Source organism: Dunckerocampus dactyliophorus, chromosome 16, assembly GCF_027744805.1.
Source record: "Dunckerocampus dactyliophorus isolate RoL2022-P2 chromosome 16, RoL_Ddac_1.1, whole genome shotgun sequence".
NCBI classification, from domain to species: Eukaryota; Metazoa; Chordata; class Actinopteri; order Syngnathiformes; family Syngnathidae; genus Dunckerocampus; species Dunckerocampus dactyliophorus.
The window spans coordinates 6,742,599-6,761,920 of NC_072834.1; the positions used below are offsets into that span (position 1 = coordinate 6,742,599).

The following is a 19,322-nucleotide window of genomic DNA, read 5'->3' on the forward strand; positions in this document are numbered from 1 at the left end:
ACATATGAAAAATAAGTAATATTGTATTTTATATGTATACATTGAATGCTTTATTTTGAAAAACATAACCGGAGGTATACAATCGATCTCCAACTCGGAACAGGACAGTGAAACTGGTGGAGTTTTGCTAAACATATAAACATAAAAACTCCCAAAGACACATGCTATGGGTTAGTGGTGTCTTTTTTTGTTGAGCTATTGTTCCTCTTTTCCACATTTTTTGTAGCAGTACATTGTGTTAAAATGGCAGCATGACGTGTTTATATCTGAGTGGAGAAAGCAGTATCTTGTTCAGAGAGCGACTGAGGGGGCAACGTGACATTAGCTAGTTCGGTGAGTTGACAGCCTGAGAAGAAGCACCAAAATCAAATAAAAACATGTCGCCGTCGCCCTTCCTACCACTGGCGACCAATTGCTTCATGTCAGCACTCGGGTGCATGGCCACACTGAAGCTGATTCCGGCTTTCAAAGACCATTTCATCTCGGCCAGATTGTACGGGATGGACCTGAACAAACTGACCAAAAACCAAGTGTGAGTAATGCCTTTGCTGTAGGAATTCTATTTAGAGATTCTATTTAGAGCAAATACAAGTACCCAGTATCTCCTGCCTGTCTTCTCCAGTCCAGAGTCTCAGGGTGTCATCAGTGGGACGGTCTTCCTCATCATCCTCTTTTGCTTCATTCCGGTGCCTTTCCTCAGCTGCTTTGTAGGAGATCAGTGCAATGGCTTCCCACATGATGAGGTTACTAGACACACACCAGTGACTTTGTTTCAACTACAAAGCTCACCCTCTCTCCCATTCTGCGCCTGTTCAGTTTGTGCAGCTCATAGGTGCGCTGCTAGCCATCTGTTGCATGATCTTCCTGGGCTTTGCTGATGATGTGCTCAACCTGCGATGGAGACACAAGCTCCTGCTTCCTACCATGGCTTCTCTTCCTCTGCTCATGGTGTATTTCACCAACTTTGGCAACACGGTCATTGTGGTGCCCAAACCATTCAGAGCACTGCTCGGGCTGCACCTTGATCTAGGTGAGTTTGGTTTGTTTGGAGTTTTTACTGTCGTCTCCAGCCACAACATGGTACAACAGGTACACCTGTAATGAGATACGAAACAAGAGCTGTTTAGAATTCCGCCTTTGCAAAGATGATCGTGATCAGTTGTGACTGACAGAGAGTTAGTGGTCTCGTTTAGAGATAGTGAAACCATGTGATTTCAATTAGCCAACTAGCAAAGAAAATAAATTTTACTCAATGGTGTGCCGTCACAGCCAGGAAAGCCTTGTCTGCCGGCCAAAAACACTCTCAGATTCACTGACCTACATTTACAACTTAAATTATAGTAATTCTTCCATTGAATTGTATTAATTCATTCCCGACAGTCTATTATCTTCATTTTGTCACGTGTCTCTTGGCTGCACTGCTTCCAGTACATATATTTGTATGTTGGAATTATTTTTGTCCAATCAGATTTCAGCTTCTATGTGTTGCCATGCCATGTCATGTCCATCCATCCATCCATCCATTTTCAATGCCGCTTCTACTCATTAGGGTCACGGGGGCATGCTGTAGCCTATCCCAGCTGACTTCGGGCAAGCCATGTCATCTCATCTCATCTAATTTGCACCGGGCCTTCAGAATCAATAGTGCTAGCCCATGTCACTTAAACACTATTAGCAAATGGGGCTGTTTCTTTAACCTATCACATTTCAGGTTCAACTCACAGGGCCAGCTAGCAGGCGTACAGCATTTTAATGTTAGCATTTTTCCATCCTCTGAATGGTTGATGTCTGAAAGCCTGTGCCCAGCACTCAAAGTTACCAGTATGCTTGAAAGAAAAAGTGCGCTTATGCCGTCATAACAGAGCTGTGCATGCACATGCGTTAATTACACACAAAAAATTACATAATGAATTAAATAAATTAGGCCGCACGGTGGTCTAGTGGTTAGCACGTTGGCCAACACAGGAACAGCCTGGAGATCGGGAAGACCTGAGTTTGATTCTCCCTTGGGCATTTCTGTGTGGAGTTTGCATGTTCTCCACGTGTGCGCGTGTGTGTTCTCCGGGTACTCCGGTTTCCTCCCACATTCCCAAAAAACATGCATGTTAGGTTAATTAGGGACTCTGGATTATCCATGGGTATGGATGTGGGTGTGAATGATTGTTTGTCTATGTGTGCCCTGCGATTGGCTGGCGACCAGTCCAGGGTGTGCCCGGCCTGTCGTCCGAAGTCAGCTGGGATAGGCTCCAGCATGCCCCCGCGACCCTAATGAGGAAGAAGCGGTATAGAAAATGGATGGATGGAATAAATAAATTAGTTACAGATGTTAACACATTATTTTTGACAGCACTATTAAAAATACAATTTTAAAAAATACACTTTTAATACAACTCTTATACTGCATCTCATTATAGTGTATGGGTACCTAATATTGTGACTGACTTTTTGGATTATTATATCCGATCCCACCTGCTTGTCACATTTGATTTCTAACTGCACCTGTTGTTTGACAGGTATTCTCTACTATGTCTACATGGGCATGCTGGCAGTATTCTGTACCAATGCCATTAACATCCTGGCTGGCATTAATGGCATCGAGTCAGGTCAAGCTCTGTTTATCTCTGGCTCCATCATCATCTTCAACCTACTGGAGCTCAACGGTGTGTGCTAGTTGACTATACAGTACACATAACTTATGCAAAAATGCTGTTGGATCAACAGTTAGTTTGCTTTGCTGTGTTTCTTATATTTCAGGTGACTACCACGATGACCATGTTTTCTCACTCTACTTCATGATACCCTTCTTCTTCACCACATTAGCACTTTTTTATCACAACTGGTACGTCACCTCTCGCACTTTGACAGGCAAACAGAGAACTGTTTTTATATTTTTGTCACCCTCCCACCTATTTTTGTCACAGGTACCCCTCATCTGTGTTTGTAGGAGACACTTTCTGCTACTTTGCAGGGATGACCTTTGCCGTTGTTGGCATCCTGGGACACTTCAGCAAAACAATGCTGTTGTTTTTTCTTCCTCAAGTGGTTAACTTTATCTATTCCTTGCCCCAGCTTTTCCACATTGTCCCCTGTCCCAGACACAGACTTCCCAGGTAAGCCATCTGCTCATTAACTAAAATACAAATTTGTTCCATCTTTGTCTAATAATCTAATCTAATCCTTATTTCCATCATATGCACATGAAAGGTTGAACCCTGAAACAGGAAAACTGGGAATGAGCTACTCTAAATTCAAAAGAAAGGACCTTTCTAAAGTAGGACATCTCATTCTGCAGGTACAGTGCTTGAAGATACACAACATTACGTACATTTACACATCAAAGGATATCCAATACAAGAGCTGATCAAATGTCATTGCATCATATTGAGTTTTGTAATAATAATAATACGAGAACCACAATACAGTAGATCCCCGCCTTTCATGTGAGAAATCTGCAAGTAATTGATACGCCCATAAAAATGTCTGTATTTAACACACGGCTGGTTTAAGCCTTAAATATGACTCACACGCTTATTAAACAAATTTAAAATACAAACTGTATTGGTACTCACCACTAATAAATGATAACAAAGATCATTGAACAAATACATTGGCGCACCAAGCTAGCATGACAACCGTACTTACGTCTGATATGGGGCCGCCTCCACCTCACACTCTGAAGCGGCTAGTGGTAGCACAGGCTGTCCTGTTCGTCCCAGCTAGCTGTCGGAGAAGGCGTTGTTCCAAGCTGCGTCTACATAATACACACTGCTTGCCTGTCGTCACTCCAGTTACGACTTACCATCATATATTAACTTGAGTTCAACTTGCTGCAAATTTTGAGGTTGGATTGTTATATATAATTTTCACCTTTGCATCTCAGAGCAACTATGGTGCTTTCAAGGACGGCCAAACAAAGTGCAAAATGTCAATGCTTGATGAAGTCATTATCAGTGAAGCATAAAGAACTTAACATGTAAAATTGTGGATTTTTTTTAACAGTGGTACATGGATGCTACACATTCTACCTGTATATCGCGTATTTATAAATTATTACCGACTTAGGGTGAATGAGATGTGAAAACAGCCTTTTTTTAGAGGGAGAAAAAAAATTTCACCAAAAAGCAGTAAATTTGTGGGGGCCGTGAATGCTGAATCAGGACTGTGTTGGGATCCACTGTACAGTATATCACTAACAGCTCTCAGTATGATGCAATAAACATATTGCTAAAACAGTACCGCTTTCATACTGTCAATAAGAACAGAACAGGTTTGGTTGATGGGAACAATGTCTTTATCCTGAAAAGGTTGCAGAGTTATTGAAGCTCCTTGAGGTGCACAGAGGCCAAGAGGGAGCTGATGAATTCATCGAGTGTAACAACATGACCATAATAAATCTGGTGCTGAAGTTCCTCGGCCCCACTCATGAGAGAAATCTCACTGTCATCATGCTCCTGATACAGGTAAAACCAGGAGACACCACTGCACACAGACATTCATCTTCTTTAGAAAGAGTTTCACTTTTTTGTCTGCAGGTGATGGGCAGTGCAGTGGCTTTCGGGATCCGTTACCACCTGGTGCGCCTCTTCTATGACGTCTAGATAACTCTCAAGCAAACACAAAGGAATGCCGACTGGGGAACTCGTCCCCCTGGAACTACTTTTGAGGCTCAATGTTTGTGTGCCTTTTAAAAGACTGCATTACCTCAGTTATCTTTGTTTCTCACACTGCAGTAAAGACACAGATACTGTAAGATTAAGATTAAAGTAGAATATGTTGGCATCATCATAGAAGAGCTACTGTTTTTTATTTCCCCACCTTAGTGTGGATTTCATGAATCACCATCAGGAAAGTGTAGCCAAGTCGCAATCACACTTCCACCCTAAAATTATATTTTTGTACTGGGTTTATAAGGAATGCAGTGAGCTTCCACCTCTGTAACGGTAACTGAAATGGTGGGTTCCTCCAAAAAAGTGTTTGATAATAACGTAAGAGAAAAATGAACTCTTGAATGAATTATTTTGATTGTTATTCATGGCCATCATTTTATTCAACATCTGGTGAAGTTGTGTAAATAGGGTGGATTTTATTTTAATGATGATTTGCTAATATTTTTAAGTCCTCCAATGTTCATGTTGGCAGCAAGCAAAAGAGCCAAGATTCAAGTAAAATGTCCAATTTTGAGCATTAAACAGATGATTTGTGCAACATGAGGGTGTATTATACTACTAAGGGAAACAAGCTTTTTTAAAGTTACTGAAAGATTAAGGCTGGTGTTATAATGTAGAATAATATTGTCACCAGGAGATCATTCATGTTTTGTGAAATGGCACTGGACTACTGTGTTATGGAATGTAAGTTCAAATATGATGATGGGGATTGTAGATATGGTTGAGAAACTGTAAAATAAAGGCTGAGACAATTAAAGTACAGCACCATATTTATTGTTTACATTGTTGGTTCTTTACTATTCTTTACTATTTACTAATAAACAATATTACAAATAAACACAATGCCTGCATTTAATATTGTCATGGGTCACGTTAAACACGGCTTAAGATCACACAACTTGATCATTGTAGATACTGTATAGCCTAACAACTCCAATCTTAAAATGTGATCTAGTGACCTTATAATTACAGTACCATTTAGCTATAAATGCTGCTAGTAATCTGCTCGCACGGTACGTTTGACGGAACATTTAACACGTGGAACAAAGATATTTACTTGTTTCCGTGACACTGTTTATAGCGCTGTACAACCCGCTTAAAGCAACATTGCTGTTTACATCATTTCTGTGCTACTCCACAGCAAAAATCTACACAGGAGCTTGGTTTTTCATCATTTTTCATCTATTTTTCTCACCGTCTTCGATGAGTCTCAATTAGTGCTACCGAGAGTTTGTAAATATACTGTAAAAAGTTACCCCGCACCCCAATTATGACAGGTGGTGCTCAACATTAGGTGCAACGTTTTTAGCTTTAGATTTTGCCAAACTTTCTCTTAAAGAATATGCCTCCCAACAAACGACTACAAAAGAAAGAACTACAATTTGAATGTGAGTGGGGCTCGTGTCAGGAATCGTTCAGTCAGATGGAAAAATTCTGCAAGCATGTGGATGATCACTTGAATTCTGTGAACATGGCGAACGACGACGAAGAAGAACCCGAGGGTGAGTTGGAGCCACTACAATAGTTTGATTCATTCTAAACTACACTGCGGCAGTTGTGGATTGTCCCTCAGTGACGATAACAGAAACAGCCTTTCGTGTGACACACAACTCTCAAAAGACATGTATGTACGTATGTATGACAGTAACCACATCAAGTTTTTCATCACCTCAGCAGTTTAGCCTTATATATTAAATTACAGTACATCCGACTGAATACAACTCCATAAGAAAGTCTAGGGATGTGTTCCAAATCGCGCACTTCCACACCTCCACTTAAACATGTATAGTTACAGTACCGTGTACACTGCAGACTTAGTTCCTAAGGGCGCTAATTCTGACAATGTAGTGTTGTCCCAAATCAATGGTTGTCGTTGCGCACTTAGGGTGTCTGATTAGGGTTCTTCGCTGCACACTTACCATTGGGGCGTGTTTAGTACAACATCCGAGTACTGATGTGCACTGCATTTTGCATTTTGTGAACAAACTTAAGCACGTAAACTTATAAGTATGGAAGTTGGGATCTTTGTAGAAGCTTAGTAGCAGATATTTTTTCTCCATAATGTTAAGACACATTTAGCCACAGATGCATTTTATTTCCTCCATCAAATAGGTTATATTTTCATCCACAGTAATTTGCTAGTGTAACTTCCCCAAGTTTAATGTTGTAATCTGGCGGCTGGTAGGTTTGAACAAACAGTTATCCACGCCCTGACGATGTCTTAAAATAATGCCATCATCATTTACATCAGCTATATAAAATGTTTTAGAGTTTTTTGTGTGGAAAAAACATTTGGATTAAGATAATATTGTGTATGTTGGTAACAGTACCTGAGATATCGATATGGGCCATAAATGATAATCCGCCTTAAAGGGATAGTTTGGATTTTTTGGCATGAAGTTGTATGACATTCCCATCAGCAGTGTAGTCCATCAATGGTGACTTACCCCACACTTGGTACCGTGAGCCCTGTGGTGTTACTCAAGTAAAGAGTTTGGCTTCGCATAACAAAATACGTTCGAAAGAGTAATACATTTGCATCACAAAAATGCAAATGTTTTGGGAAGCCAAACTCTTTACTTAAGTAAAAGTAGAAAATGCTCACTCCAGAGAATGAATATGTTGTGACTGTAAGGACGCTTTTACTAATCCAAACTTTTCTGACCAGACGAGAGAAACTGTCTTTGGAGAGACTGTGGCTTCTGCTCCGTGGAGGGTCCTGAAGAGTTCCGGCGGCATCTCTACTTTCACTGTTACCACACCAAGCTGAAGCAGCTGGGTCAGCAGGTGCTCAATGGCCAGTGCAAAATTGGAACCTGCTCTATCGGTTACCAGAACCACAACATTGTTCCTGAAATCCCTGACAATTTTGTCTGCCAGTGGGAAGAGTGCGAGGTAAACCTGGCATGTTGCTAAAATGCCAATGTTTGATCCCCTGCAATGTATCTTGATGGGCAATATAACATATACGGTACTGTAAAGACTCAGTTGTTCTTCTCTTTGTTAAAGCAACCACCTTATGAGAACCCGGAGTGGTTCTACCGACATGTGGAGCTCCACAGCTTCTCCATAGACATACCAGCGGGAGACTGTGAATTCCCAGTACGCTGTGGATGGAAGGGTAAATCATCATCTCAAGTTTAAAGCTCCTAAATGTCCAAACCAGTGTGTTAATAATCAAAGGTCTTTGGCACATTTCTGTGCTGAGTTACTTTAGTTCTGTGGTCCCCCAGATTGCGAAGCCACTGCTAAAGGGCGTTCCAAGTTACGGGAGCATCTACGCAGCCACACCCAGGAGAAGGTAGTGGCGTGCCCTGGTTGTGGAGGGATGTATGCCAGCAACACAAAGTTTTTTGACCACATCATTCGACAGAGCGCCATGGAAGGTGACAATATATATGCATGCACAGCAATATAGTTTCTCAAATAACATTTCTTAAATATTTGCTGCAGGTCAAAGGTTTCAGTGCTCCCACTGTTCCAAACGTTTTGCAACAGAGAGACTGCTGAGAGACCACATGAGGACCCACGGTCAGTCACTACCGACAAAGTGTCTTTGCACTCACATGTGCCTTCATCAGCAGTTTAGCATCCCCTATCACATTTTTGTTGACTTGGTAACAAATCCCCCTAATTCTACTTGGATTATGTTAATGTCATGTAATTTATGTTATTTCAGCAGTATATAACATTTGATGTAATCAATGTTTTTTTTTTTTGTCTACAGTGAGCCACTACAAGTGTCCATTGTGTGACATGACTTGTCCATCACCTTCAGCGCTGCGCAACCATATTAAATTCCGCCACAGTAACGAGAAGCCATACAGTTGTGAATACTGCGAATACAGGTAACACATTATTTAAGTCACATGTTTGGGTAATACATTGCATTGATGTTGTAGGTACATAAGCCGTCCAACTTTGAGGACATTTTATGAGTACCCCTCCCCCGACTGGGGCCGCTTTGATATCATTAAATATGTATATTTTTGTATATAAACTGTGCTATACTTACATTTCTTCAGGGTCAGCAGGTCTGCGTCTTTAATCATGCTTGAACGATGCTGGTGCCAGCTATTCGTACAGTAGTTTGTACAGATAAATAAATGCTACAGGTTCTCAATTGTATTTCAAATCAAAATAAAAAATGTCTGTCCGGTAGTGAGGGCGTGACAGAAAATAATTGAAAACCATTCCACTGTTGTGTTCCGGTGATGGTGCGTTGAGGCACAGTTCATAATTCAGGCTTATTTCTGAGTGTTAGGCCTTTCAGACACAAATTGAACATTACAAAATGCGTGCAAATCTCCCTCTTATCAGGAGAAAAAGCCTGATCATTATGTCATTCTTCATGGTCCAGCTGTAAGAATCTGGTGGATCTGCGCAAACACTTGGACAGCCACAGCAGCGAGCCTGGTTATCACTGTGATGTTGCTGGCTGTGATTTCTCCTCTCGCACCCTTAGCACCTTGAAGATTCACCAAAAAAGGGAGCATGAGGTATGAGGGACCAATAATTGCTAATGGTAGTTAATGTGATGTAAGATATTTACTGTACTCTTGCATTGTTGATTTTCAGGGGAATTTTATAGCTCGCTACAAGTGCCATGTGTGCGATCAGTGCTTCACCAGAGGCAATAACCTCACTGTACATTTGCACAAAAAACACCAATTCAAATGGCCGTCTGGACACCCAAGGTTCAGGTATGTCTTGCTGAATGAAAATTGTCTCCCGCTTCAACGTGTTGATGGCCTCCCTGTCGGGTTGCTACCAGGTACAAGGAGCATGATGACGGCTTCTTGCGTCTGCAGCTGATCCGTTACGAGAGCGTGGAGCTGACCGAGCAGCTGATGCAAGAGAGGCAGAATCGTCACGACGAGGAAGGGGGCGAAGAGGCTCCCAGGGCTGCTGCGCCTTCAGAGATGCAGGTAGAGCTGAGAGGGCTGCTGCTCGAGGAGCAGAGGACGGAGGCACCCGCCAGTGGCGGCGAGGAAGAGGGCATGTTGTACGTTCTCACTGGAGGTTTGACGCAGGCGGTGGACAGCACTTTGATGTTGCAGTATCAAGATACTGCTCAAGAACACGAGATGCAGACTATCTGACCTCCTCCACTATTAGGTCTGCATTGGCTTTTGTGGGTGGATTATTGTAATTGTACTGTAAAGTATTAATTTACACAACCAGACTATATTATGGTTTGTTTGTACGTCTTGTTTGCCAACTTTGTGGACAACCAGATTATTTTCAAGTCACCCAGTACGTCTTCCCTACTGTCTAGCATCCTCGCATATGTCCCCATCATTTTCTGTAATATCAAGCTTTAAGGTTAATAACTAAAATGGCAAGTGTGAATTTACCACATTACCACAAGAGGAACAAATAATATTTTATGTGAAAACATAAAGAACAACTTTGTTGATCTGGAACTTCTTTACTGTCTACTGTTTGGACATCATCTAACAACATAAAATACGGTCTTAAATATGTTATTTAAAATGTATTAACATTACTGTGATATAAAAGAAATGTATAACCTTAAGTTTAACTTTTAAATGTTTTTTGAGGACGCTATAACATAACTACAAAACGGAGCTAAAGTGCTTGTACAGCCGGGTCAGAATTTATAGAGCACAACCACTCGTCGTGGTGTGTTTGTAAGTTATGATCATATTTAATTGCTTCATTGATAAAGGTAGCGGGTTATGCCTTTTTTGTGAGGAGTTTGCTTACCACCGAAGCAGCTCAAGTTTAATCTGTCACATCAACGCAAACCACCCAGTCACAATCTTTTGATCTGCCGCAAATATGTGTAAATGTAATGTGTGTAATATATATGGAAGGAATTTAAATGAAAATACTTCAAAGGGAGGGCTTTTGTCAGCATTTTTTAGATGAGATTTAAAAAAAGTGATTAATTAGATCAATTAGTTGCAGATAATTTGTAATATATATTTGACAGCATTAGTTATATGATTTTTTAAACTCATATTTTGGCTACTTTATATTGGATTTGTAGGCACTTTTTATATTAAAAAAATGTGTGTGTGTGTTTTTTAAAAATAAAACAAATTATTTAGGGGTTTTTGAGCATTTTTATGGCAGCCCCCCTAAAATAGGCCTAACGACACACACACACCATTGCAAGAGGCTTTTAGTGTCGTAGTTCTTGCTGTACCTGGGTCACTTTCTGCTGCATACACTGTACCGTACTTGGCTAGTAATTCCACACCTCTGATTTTCCTTCATGTCTTTTGTACTTTTTTGCCTGTATGGATGTGAAATGGGTCTTAAATTGTATTCATTATGTTTTTTAAAAAGTCTTTAAAAGTTAATACAACAAATTGTGTAGGTATACTTAATGAAGTGGCCAGTGATTGTACGCTGCAGAAAATACTGTAGTTACCTGTATTACAGTAGCGTCCTACCACGCCCCCTGGTGGTATTTTCTTTATCGCATCTCAGAATTAAATCCCATCTGTCACTGCTGAGGCAAACAAACGGTGTATATACAATCAAACTGATCTGAGTTGACTTTAAGCTGTTCATGCATGTGGTTTTAAAAGCTATATTCCGATGCAAAGTGTAAAGGACAGATACAGTGCTGCAGTAGCACAATCTTACATTGTGGTGTGGAAGATTAGGCAGCACACAGCTTAGTGTAGGTGTTACTCATCTCATCTTCTTCACTCTGCTAATGTGCAATGATGGCCATGTGCTGACTCCTCAGTGCACACCAGCATGAGTTTCCAGATCTGCAGGGTTTGACGGAGGGTAAATACAATGAAGTTTAATCCACTGCTTCTGCTGCTGCTGTTTGCGTCCTTCCGGGGGTCAACTTCTCAGGTGTCTGAATGGATGGAGGAGGGAGAAGGTAGTGGTAAGATCTATTACGCTACTGTGTTTGCTTGTTTGTTGCATGATGGGAAAGAGATGTTATTACCATGTGAAAGATGTTTTGTTTTGTTTTGTTTTAAAGACTCTAATCAGTGTTTCCAGTAGGTGAGACAGAATGGATCCTACACCCAGATTTTTTAGGGGATATCTACTGGTCGGGGACAGCCCCACTTTGCTTAGGAGGCTGCAAGGCCCGCCACCAGGAGCTCAGACGAGATCCCTGCGGAGACTCCAGCTGCTGCTGGTTAGGATACAAGTCCCTGTGCCGAGGTAAGATTGGAAGTAATGCAGCATGACATTCTAATGCATGTGCTTTTAATGTTATAGTGAACTGCGGGAGGCCAGATGTGGACTATAATGGCATCATGTATGGAAATGACTGGTGGGTGGGATCCGTGGTGAGGTACACCTGTCGTTCTGGCTTCGTGCTGTTGGGAAACGTGACCAGAACTTGCCAGTCGAATGGCCTCTGGACTCCCAAACCTTCCTGTCTAAGTGACTAAACACTTTAAAGCACTGCCAGCCATCTTTGGTCTTAGTGTAATCTCTGCCTTCTCCGTCCTCCTTGTAGGGATGTGCAAAAAGGGGTCCATTGAAATCAGTGAGAGGGAACTCAACGGGACGTGCAACTCGACCTGTGCATACAAGAGCTACGCGGGGCCTCCCAAGCTAGGCTGCACTCAGATACACAACTGCAAGAAGAAGGAGACAGGCTGGAAGCGCTTCTTTGCTCAGTGTGTCCCTTGCATCTGTGACTGTGCTTTACCATGCTGTGAGTAGCTTCTCCACCTTAACCTGCTGCTTTGTTGTGGGTGGGTATGTCTTTAGAACTGCAACCAGTAACATTAATACCATCACTGTAGTGAGAATAGTGGCACTGATTGTGGAGGTAGGATTCAAATGCACTCTTGTTGGTACTTTCATTATTCTTTTATCCAGCTTTCACTTTCTCCCCCTCAATCAATTTGAATGCAGTTCAGTGCTTTTATTTTCAACACTATTGCCAAGTGCTTGATGCTGTGGGGATCTCTGCCTTGATGTCAGTGATGTTGGGATTTAGAGCCTCAGCAGTAAAACTGAATTGAAATGAATATCCTGTTCCACACAATGTGCATGACGCTTATCTCTTTTTCTGTTTTCAGTATCTACAGGCTGAGCGAGGCATCACATCAGATGAACAACATGTGGACGCGCATATTAATGTTTGATGACAGGAACTGGATTATTTTTGCATATCTTTATTTTCCATTCTACCCTTGTTTTGGTCAACAAGCTATTATGTGGTTTCAATAACAGTTTCCAAGTGGTTAAATGCACCTTTCTTTTATACTACTGTTTTCATTGCAACATAGTGTATCATTTGTGTTTCCATGCATTTCCATGTACTAAACACACCTGAAAGGTGTGAAAGCGTTTATATTAGTCGCGCCTCCTCCTGCTCCATCTGTTCCCCTGGGAGCTGAAACCTTAATCTCATTGCAAAAAAAGGAGGAGCTCCACACTGGAAGCTCAGGGTTCACATTTAACTAGGGCTCTCAAAAATAGCGCGTTAACGGCGGTAACTAATATTTCAATAATTTGTTTAGGGTAATTAATGCACACGCATCATGGCAAGCCAAGGCTCTCTACTATAACGACAGACGGCGGCACAGCGTAGCTCCCTACAGAGTCACATGGTGTCTGACACTCTTTTATTACTTTATTCTTACCTGAACACACCAACAGCAGTGCAATCGCGCACCATGTATGTTTTTCTAACTCCAAACTAACACGTCTCTAGTCGCAACAACACTTCCTTGTTGTCACGAGACAGACCGCGAGATGCGTTCACTGACACTTCGAACATCATAACAACGTCTTTATTATGCGTGTATGGGTGGTCTAAATCAACAGAAATGCGAAGAAAATTAATAAGTGGATATTCTTATCACTCACTTTGTAACTCTTGATGCGGAAGTACAATTTTCTGCATTTAAGTGTGCTCGGAAATCACAGAAAATTAACTCAAAACACGTGATTTCACGTAAATGACGTGATGTCTTTGAACATCACTCCTCAATGCTCATCAATTGAATCAAATATTCTGCTATTAAAGTAACCTGCGTTAGGTAAATAGATTTTCAGACGTACGTGCCATCTCTTAACTTGATTTACATTTTCAGTTAATTTGGCGCTGTTAATACATAGAAACATACTATATATAATCCTGCACTGCCATTTATGTTTCTTTCAATAAAATACAGTAAAAATGGGCAGATTTCAGACATGGTAATGGTAATGGTTTAATTTATTTTGAACATGCATAGTTACATTGAAACACATCACATAGTACAATTCACTGTTCTACATGTCCAAAAAGGAGTAAGAAGAATCAAAACGTATTTAATCCTACCCCTCCATCCATTTCACATCATTTGCACTACTTTACTGCCTGTATTCCAAATGTACTCTTTGCTAGTTTAAAATATATAGGGAAATGATAAGGTAATATATAATATATTATAGTAATATATAACAGTGAGACATGGTGATTAATCATGATTAATTCATTTGAAAAGCGTGATTAATTATAAAAAAATGTATCATTTGACAGCCCTACATTTAACACAGAAACAACGTTGTAGATTGTTGATTGTTCATTTTTTGTATTTGTATTTTCAGCTTGTATTTATAAATGTTGTATATAGTATGACTGTTGCTGTATCGGTCTCAACAAAATACAGTAAGTAAGTAAATACATGCTAAGTGCTTTCATATTTTCCAATCTGTCTTGTAAAATGCACACGGCCTGTACCTAATGGTCATGTATTATCAGTGTTACCCACCAGAGGTTGCTGTTTCTCTTCTCTAACTCCTACTCAAAATATTTAAACTTTCCTAAAACATCAGCCATTAAAGAAAAAAGGAAACCACAACAGTCATGTGACTACTTCTACTTTTTTCTGAAAGGCTCTCAAGTCTATTTGGACCAAGTACTGAACCTCAGCACAATGTGTTCATTTTCTGCTGGGGTGTAGCAACCAATTCCTGTACGGACACATGGAAAAAAATATGTTAGTTTGTAATATTTTGAAAGGAAATGACATTGTTGTACTTCAGGGGAAGTAGCAAAAAACATTTTTGTGGGCAGTAGAAAAATATGTGTATTTTTGGGGAGGTTCACTGCGGCACACTTTGAAAACCCCCGTTTTATTATGTTCTCATCAGGCTTGGGCAAAATTTTGAATTGAATTGAGAACGTCTCCCAAATTCCCAAACCCTCACAAATTTTATTTGAATGCCAATTAAGTAGAACTGCAATTCAAATTTGAATTGAAGGAAGTAAAATTGAAATTCCATTTGATCATTTTTGTGTATTCGACAGTCATGCTTTACAACATGTTCCGTACATGACTGTTTTACATATTTCATAGAAATACAGCAAACCCTTGTTTATCACGGCTAATTGGTTCAGACCCGACTGTGATAAGTGAATTTCTAAGTAGGATTCCTTATTTATGAAGGGAATGTTTTCATAGATGGAGCATAGAAAACCTGTTTATGACCTTGTTAATTTGTTAACATTATTAGAGCCCTCTAAACATGAAATAACACCCTTACGGTCACCCCAGCATTTGTATTACCCAATACAGTAGATATAATCAGAGAAAATAAGCCATTTACGCCATAAATAAAACTTGTGCTTGTTTGTGTCGCAGTAAATGTGTTCTGGATGTGCGGAGGACAGGAAGTGACATCGGGGGTTCAGAGTTGAGTTTTAGCTTGGCATGGGTTACGGCCGCAGCAGTAGCGCGTGTCATGATTCTGATTATTATTATGTTATTATTATTGTGCCTGTTGTGAGCTAATTCAGTGCAATGCAATAAAAGCCTGTTGTTCTGGCGATGAAGTCTGGTGCTTGTCTCACCGACCATTAAAGTAACATTACTGACACCTAGTGACCAGTGTAGAATACTACATTTGCGATTTAAATGCATCTTGTTAATGCCTCGTACTTGCATTTTATTTAATTCAGCAAGTTTCATGCTTGAAATGTCCTTAAATATGCGTATGTCTTTAACTAATAGACCGTATTCAACTGTTAAACAGCATGATTTATGAATTAACTTATTTCTGAATGAAGAATAAAAGCAAGCTTTTTCAGAACATTTCATGTTATGTTTTGTAACTTTCAAATTATGGTGGAAAAATGCTTCATTTCCTAGAATGCTTCACTTTATCCAAGTAATGTTTAGGAAAGTATTTTAGTATTTCAGCCAAAAGCTAATACTACTTCATTAGAAGGATTTTCTCTGAATTGCAATGAATTGAAGGCCATTTCATGTTAATTCCCATTCGAAATTTCAGTTCAACGTTCCGTGCGGTGGAGCCAATTCAATTCAAATTCTGCAAAGGAATTTCATTGAAATTCCCAATTCAGAATTTCACACAAGCCTGGTTATCACACTCCCTACCAGAGTAATAGCTCAGTCGAAGATGGAAGCGTTATTACCTCTGCAGCTCATATACCTGTATTCAATCTCATTAGATTGTGTTCCTAAGTACCTCCCGTAGTTATTACAACTATATTTAGTTGAATAGTCACACACACTAATGTGTGTCCCGCAGCAGTGAGTTGATGAAAAGCAAAGTCCCTTGCCTCGTTACAGCTCATTAAGTGGTCCTCAGACGTAACGCACTCTGGGGAGGGAACTCACCCACATCCAAGCGCGTGTACTCCCCGGAGTCTTCTGACAGAATCTCCCAGTAAGTTTGATCGTTGTCATTTCCAGCCACACCGTTCACGCTCTCCAGAAACAAGCCAAAGTTCGGGTCCTCCTTCACTGTGAACCTTGTGGGTGCAAGCAATTAGAGCAGCATGGTTAAGTATACTAGTAGGAAAGGGGATAGAGGGGGTGTAGCTTTACTTGAAGTCATGCTGTGTCTCCTGGATTTTCCTCAGAGCACCCAGCAGCACCCCTCCCTGCACCACTGAGGTGAAATGGGTCTCAGGAGTCAAGTTGGACAAGTCGTTCACCACAGACAGCCTGATGGGACGAGACGTCAGACCTGCATAGAGTCACATCCGAATCAGAATGTGTTGCCAGTAGTTGGTGTTACTCTCGTATTTTAGGGAAAAAATACAATCAAAGCACTTTACACTACAACAGCAAGCTGTTTAGGGCACCAAATCAGGCTGCGATGGATGAACATAGAACTGATTCAGTAAAACTGCCTCATCAGCTCCCGTGGAAAGCCATGCTTCCTCAGCAGCTGCAGGAAGTACATCCTCTGCTGGGCCTTTTTGAGGGTGGAATTGATGTTAGCCTCCTACTTCAGGTGCTTAGGGATTATGGATGCCAGGAACTTGAAGGTCTTGATGGCTGACGCAGGGCCACTGGGCAGTGCTCCTCAAGTCCACAATCATCTCGACAGTCTTGAGCATGTTCAGCGCCAGGTTGTGCTAGCTGCACCGGCGGTGTCGTCCGCAAACTTCAGGAGTTTGGTAGCTGGACCGAGTGCTGCGTTAAGGTGCAGTTGTCCTTACAGAGCAGGGGTTGCAAATTTGAGAGGGGGTCACTAGACAAAAACACTAACTACAATCACAGTGCACACGCATAAATTACAACACAACATGTACAGTAACTACTGTGGGGAATAATAACTAGCTCTAAACGTGGAACTTGAGCAACTTTTTACAAAACAGGTTCTGCAAGGCATGCTGAAAAGCACTCCCAGTGAAATACTTCATGCAGCCCAGCCTCACCTGGGTAAGTAGAGTTTGAGACCCCTGGTGTAGCGCGAGGACACATCCTTGGGGGTCCCGGTGGGAGTGCATGTAACATACATGATTTGAGTATAGAGAGCTAATACTGTATGGAAGTGTCGCCAGATGTGGAGAGATTGTAATATTTTGGACCTAAAGAAAGTAACCAAACAGCTCTCAGTGTGAAGCGGTGCAGTTGTACGCTGCCAACCCAAATCCAACTAGAATAATAATAATAAAAAAACATTGTTGAATTCATCCACTTTACTTGCTGAATCTTAACATTTACCTTCATTTGTGAGCGCCACCTGAATGGAGAACAGCAGAAGGCCCACGAAGAGCAGAGTCATTCTTGCCGATGCCATCCTGTGTGATTCTTTCCTTACCGCTCTCTTCGACTTATATCCTTTGCGTCCGCCTTGTTTGTACAGTAAACACCTGATTTAACTTTGTCAGTTAAGCCTTTGTCTACAATCTCAAAACTAACAAGTGCTTGCCCTTCCGTCAGCATGAATGATTTCTATGATGAATAACCTGCCTTTGTTAAAAAAAAAAGATCTTATGCGTGCAATCTTAAACCTACGGGGAAGCACGCAGCCTTTATTTCCACAGGGTAAACATATTATTATGTAACCCGGTTTTGGCCTTTGAAGTTAAGTAATAGAAGGAACGTGTAGATGGTGTTCAAATTGCAACTCTTCTTATGTAAGTCACGAGACAATGCAAATTTGCTATGGAACTAAACTAAACCGGAGGTCTTCCAAAATTCATGAAATTTTGGATTTATTAGACAATTGTTTTGGGAATACACATGAACATGAATCCAATGTATCATATTGTCAGTAAATACACTCAAACCTCTGGTTTCAAATGGCCCTGTTTTCATGTGAGAAATAACAAACACATAACACATAACAAACCAGTTTTCCCTGTGCTTAATCGTTACGTGAAATAATGCAAAATAACCTGCCATGGGGCCACGGAGAGTGTCAGCAATTTGATAAGGAAGGTGATAGATAGACTATTGAATGTGATCTCGCCAGGATCATTTGTAATTATTTCCCATTGTATTCTGCACGTAAAGCTATAATTACGCTCTATGAAAATACATTTTTTGTTCATATTTTTGGGTGTCTGGAACTGATTAATTGGCTTTACATTATTTTGTACGGGAAAAATTGTCTCATTTTTCGTGCATTTCAGTTTTTGTTGGACCCTTTGGCACAAATTAATAGCGAAAATTGAGGAAGACTACCACTGTGCAAACATTGAGCGACACACAGGCACTTTGTCAGTGCCATGGTCCCCCTATTCACTGTCTGTAACCATGCACATGTATAAAGCATAACTATGTGTATTATTTGAATGCTTAGTATATTGAATGCATAACAACAAGGCACATTTCCATCTTCTTTGCCGCTTATCCTCACGAGGGTCACGGGGGTATGCTGGAGCCTATCCCAGCTGACTTCGGGTGAGAGGCGGGGTACTGGTCGCCAGCCAATCGCAGGGCACATATAGACAAACAACCATTCACATTCAAATTCATACAGTATTTACGGACGTCGCTTGTGGAGTCGCCAATTAACCTAACATGCATGTTTTTGGAATGTGGGAGGAAACCCACGCACGGGGAGAACATGCAAACTCCACACAGAGATGCCCAACGGAGATTTGAACCCTGATCTTCCCGAGCTCCTGACTGTGTGGCCAACATGCTAACCACTAGGCCACAGCGTAACATAAAACACAATTTTATACAACATATACTGTACATAAGGGGTCCTGCTCGATCTGTCCATTCCTAAAATGTGTTTATATGCACGCAGACTGAACCGGTGCGATATATAGTAAAGTAGTAAGAGTTAAAAACATCAGAACAACAAATTGTTACAGGAGAAAAATGAGCATGCTTATATTATTTACCATCTTATTTAGGTACACGCATTCAAGTACAATGACAGATTCTGTCATTTTTTTTAAAGATTACAATTCTATCTATGTAGGTATCTTTA

General features: G+C 40.8%; 3 protein-coding genes across 7 annotated transcripts; 2 read left to right on the forward strand and 1 right to left on the reverse strand.

The window, feature by feature from the left end:
- The first annotated feature begins 51 nt into the window (after positions 1–51).
- On the forward strand, positions 52–5,424 carry dpagt1 (dolichyl-phosphate (UDP-N-acetylglucosamine) N-acetylglucosaminephosphotransferase 1 (GlcNAc-1-P transferase)). The gene is made up of 9 exons (XM_054755085.1): positions 52–532; positions 623–743; positions 817–1,030; positions 2,514–2,660; positions 2,755–2,839; positions 2,922–3,110; positions 3,205–3,292; positions 4,305–4,460; positions 4,533–5,424. Exons 1-9 carry the CDS (start codon positions 378–380, stop codon positions 4,596–4,598), a joined length of 1,221 nt encoding a protein of 406 aa, XP_054611060.1. The 5' UTR covers positions 52–377; the 3' UTR covers positions 4,599–5,424.
- Positions 5,425–5,745: 321 nt separating this feature from the next.
- On the forward strand, positions 5,746–15,499 carry hinfp (histone H4 transcription factor). 5 transcript variants are annotated; one of them, XM_054755084.1, is made up of 13 exons: positions 5,746–6,169; positions 7,336–7,562; positions 7,677–7,788; positions 7,901–8,053; positions 8,121–8,198; positions 8,395–8,515; positions 9,028–9,166; positions 9,246–9,370; positions 9,442–11,538; positions 11,664–11,831; positions 11,889–12,056; positions 12,133–12,333; positions 12,704–15,499. In XM_054755084.1, the coding sequence occupies exons 1-9, from the start codon at positions 6,010–6,012 to the stop codon at positions 9,767–9,769; spliced, it is 1,443 nt and encodes a 480-aa protein (XP_054611059.1). In that variant the 5' UTR covers positions 5,746–6,009; the 3' UTR covers positions 9,770–11,538; positions 11,664–11,831; positions 11,889–12,056; positions 12,133–12,333; positions 12,704–15,499. The 5 variants fall into 5 exon arrangements, with proteins under 5 accessions (XP_054611059.1, XP_054611056.1, XP_054611057.1 ...); XM_054755081.1 differs by having other exon boundaries at positions 9,442–11,544; positions 12,704–15,498; XM_054755082.1 differs by having other exon boundaries at positions 9,442–11,544; positions 11,667–11,831; positions 12,704–15,498.
- Positions 13,743–18,980, reverse strand: LOC129169075 (transcobalamin-1-like). The gene is made up of 4 exons (XM_054755086.1): positions 17,597–18,980; positions 16,469–16,610; positions 16,259–16,392; positions 13,743–14,588 (listed from the first exon to the last, which is right to left on the reverse strand). Exons 1-4 carry the CDS (start codon positions 17,670–17,672, stop codon positions 14,521–14,523), a joined length of 420 nt encoding a protein of 139 aa, XP_054611061.1. The 5' UTR covers positions 17,673–18,980; the 3' UTR covers positions 13,743–14,520.
- Positions 18,981–19,322: the final 342 nt, after the last annotated feature.

Bases quoted from the DNA above. Each gene is read 5' to 3' on its own strand.
- dpagt1 (XM_054755085.1), top strand. From the start codon at position 378: ATGTCGCCGTCGCCCTTCCTACCACTGGCGACCAATTGCTTCATGTCA. The intron at 1,031-2,513 runs GTGAGTTTGGTT...GTTGTTTGACAG, and splicing joins CGGGCTGCACCTTGATCTAG to GTATTCTCTACTATGTCTAC. The intron at 2,661-2,754 runs GTGTGTGCTAGT...CTTATATTTCAG, and splicing joins CAACCTACTGGAGCTCAACG to GTGACTACCACGATGACCAT.
- hinfp (XM_054755084.1), top strand. From the start codon at position 6,010: ATGCCTCCCAACAAACGACTACAAAAGAAAGAACTACAATTTGAATGT. The intron at 8,054-8,120 runs GTGACAATATAT...TATTTGCTGCAG, and splicing joins TCGACAGAGCGCCATGGAAG to GTCAAAGGTTTCAGTGCTCC. The intron at 8,199-8,394 runs GTCAGTCACTAC...TTTTGTCTACAG, and splicing joins AGACCACATGAGGACCCACG to TGAGCCACTACAAGTGTCCA.
- LOC129169075 (XM_054755086.1), bottom strand. From the start codon at position 17,672: ATGGCATCGGCAAGAATGACTCTGCTCTTCGTGGGCCTTCTGCTGTTC. The intron at 16,611-17,596 runs GTAAATGTTAAG...GACTCTATGCAG, and splicing joins GGTGGCGCTCACAAATGAAG to GTCTGACGTCTCGTCCCATC. The intron at 16,393-16,468 runs GTAAAGCTACAC...TGCACCCACAAG, and splicing joins GAGACACAGCATGACTTCAA to GTTCACAGTGAAGGAGGACC.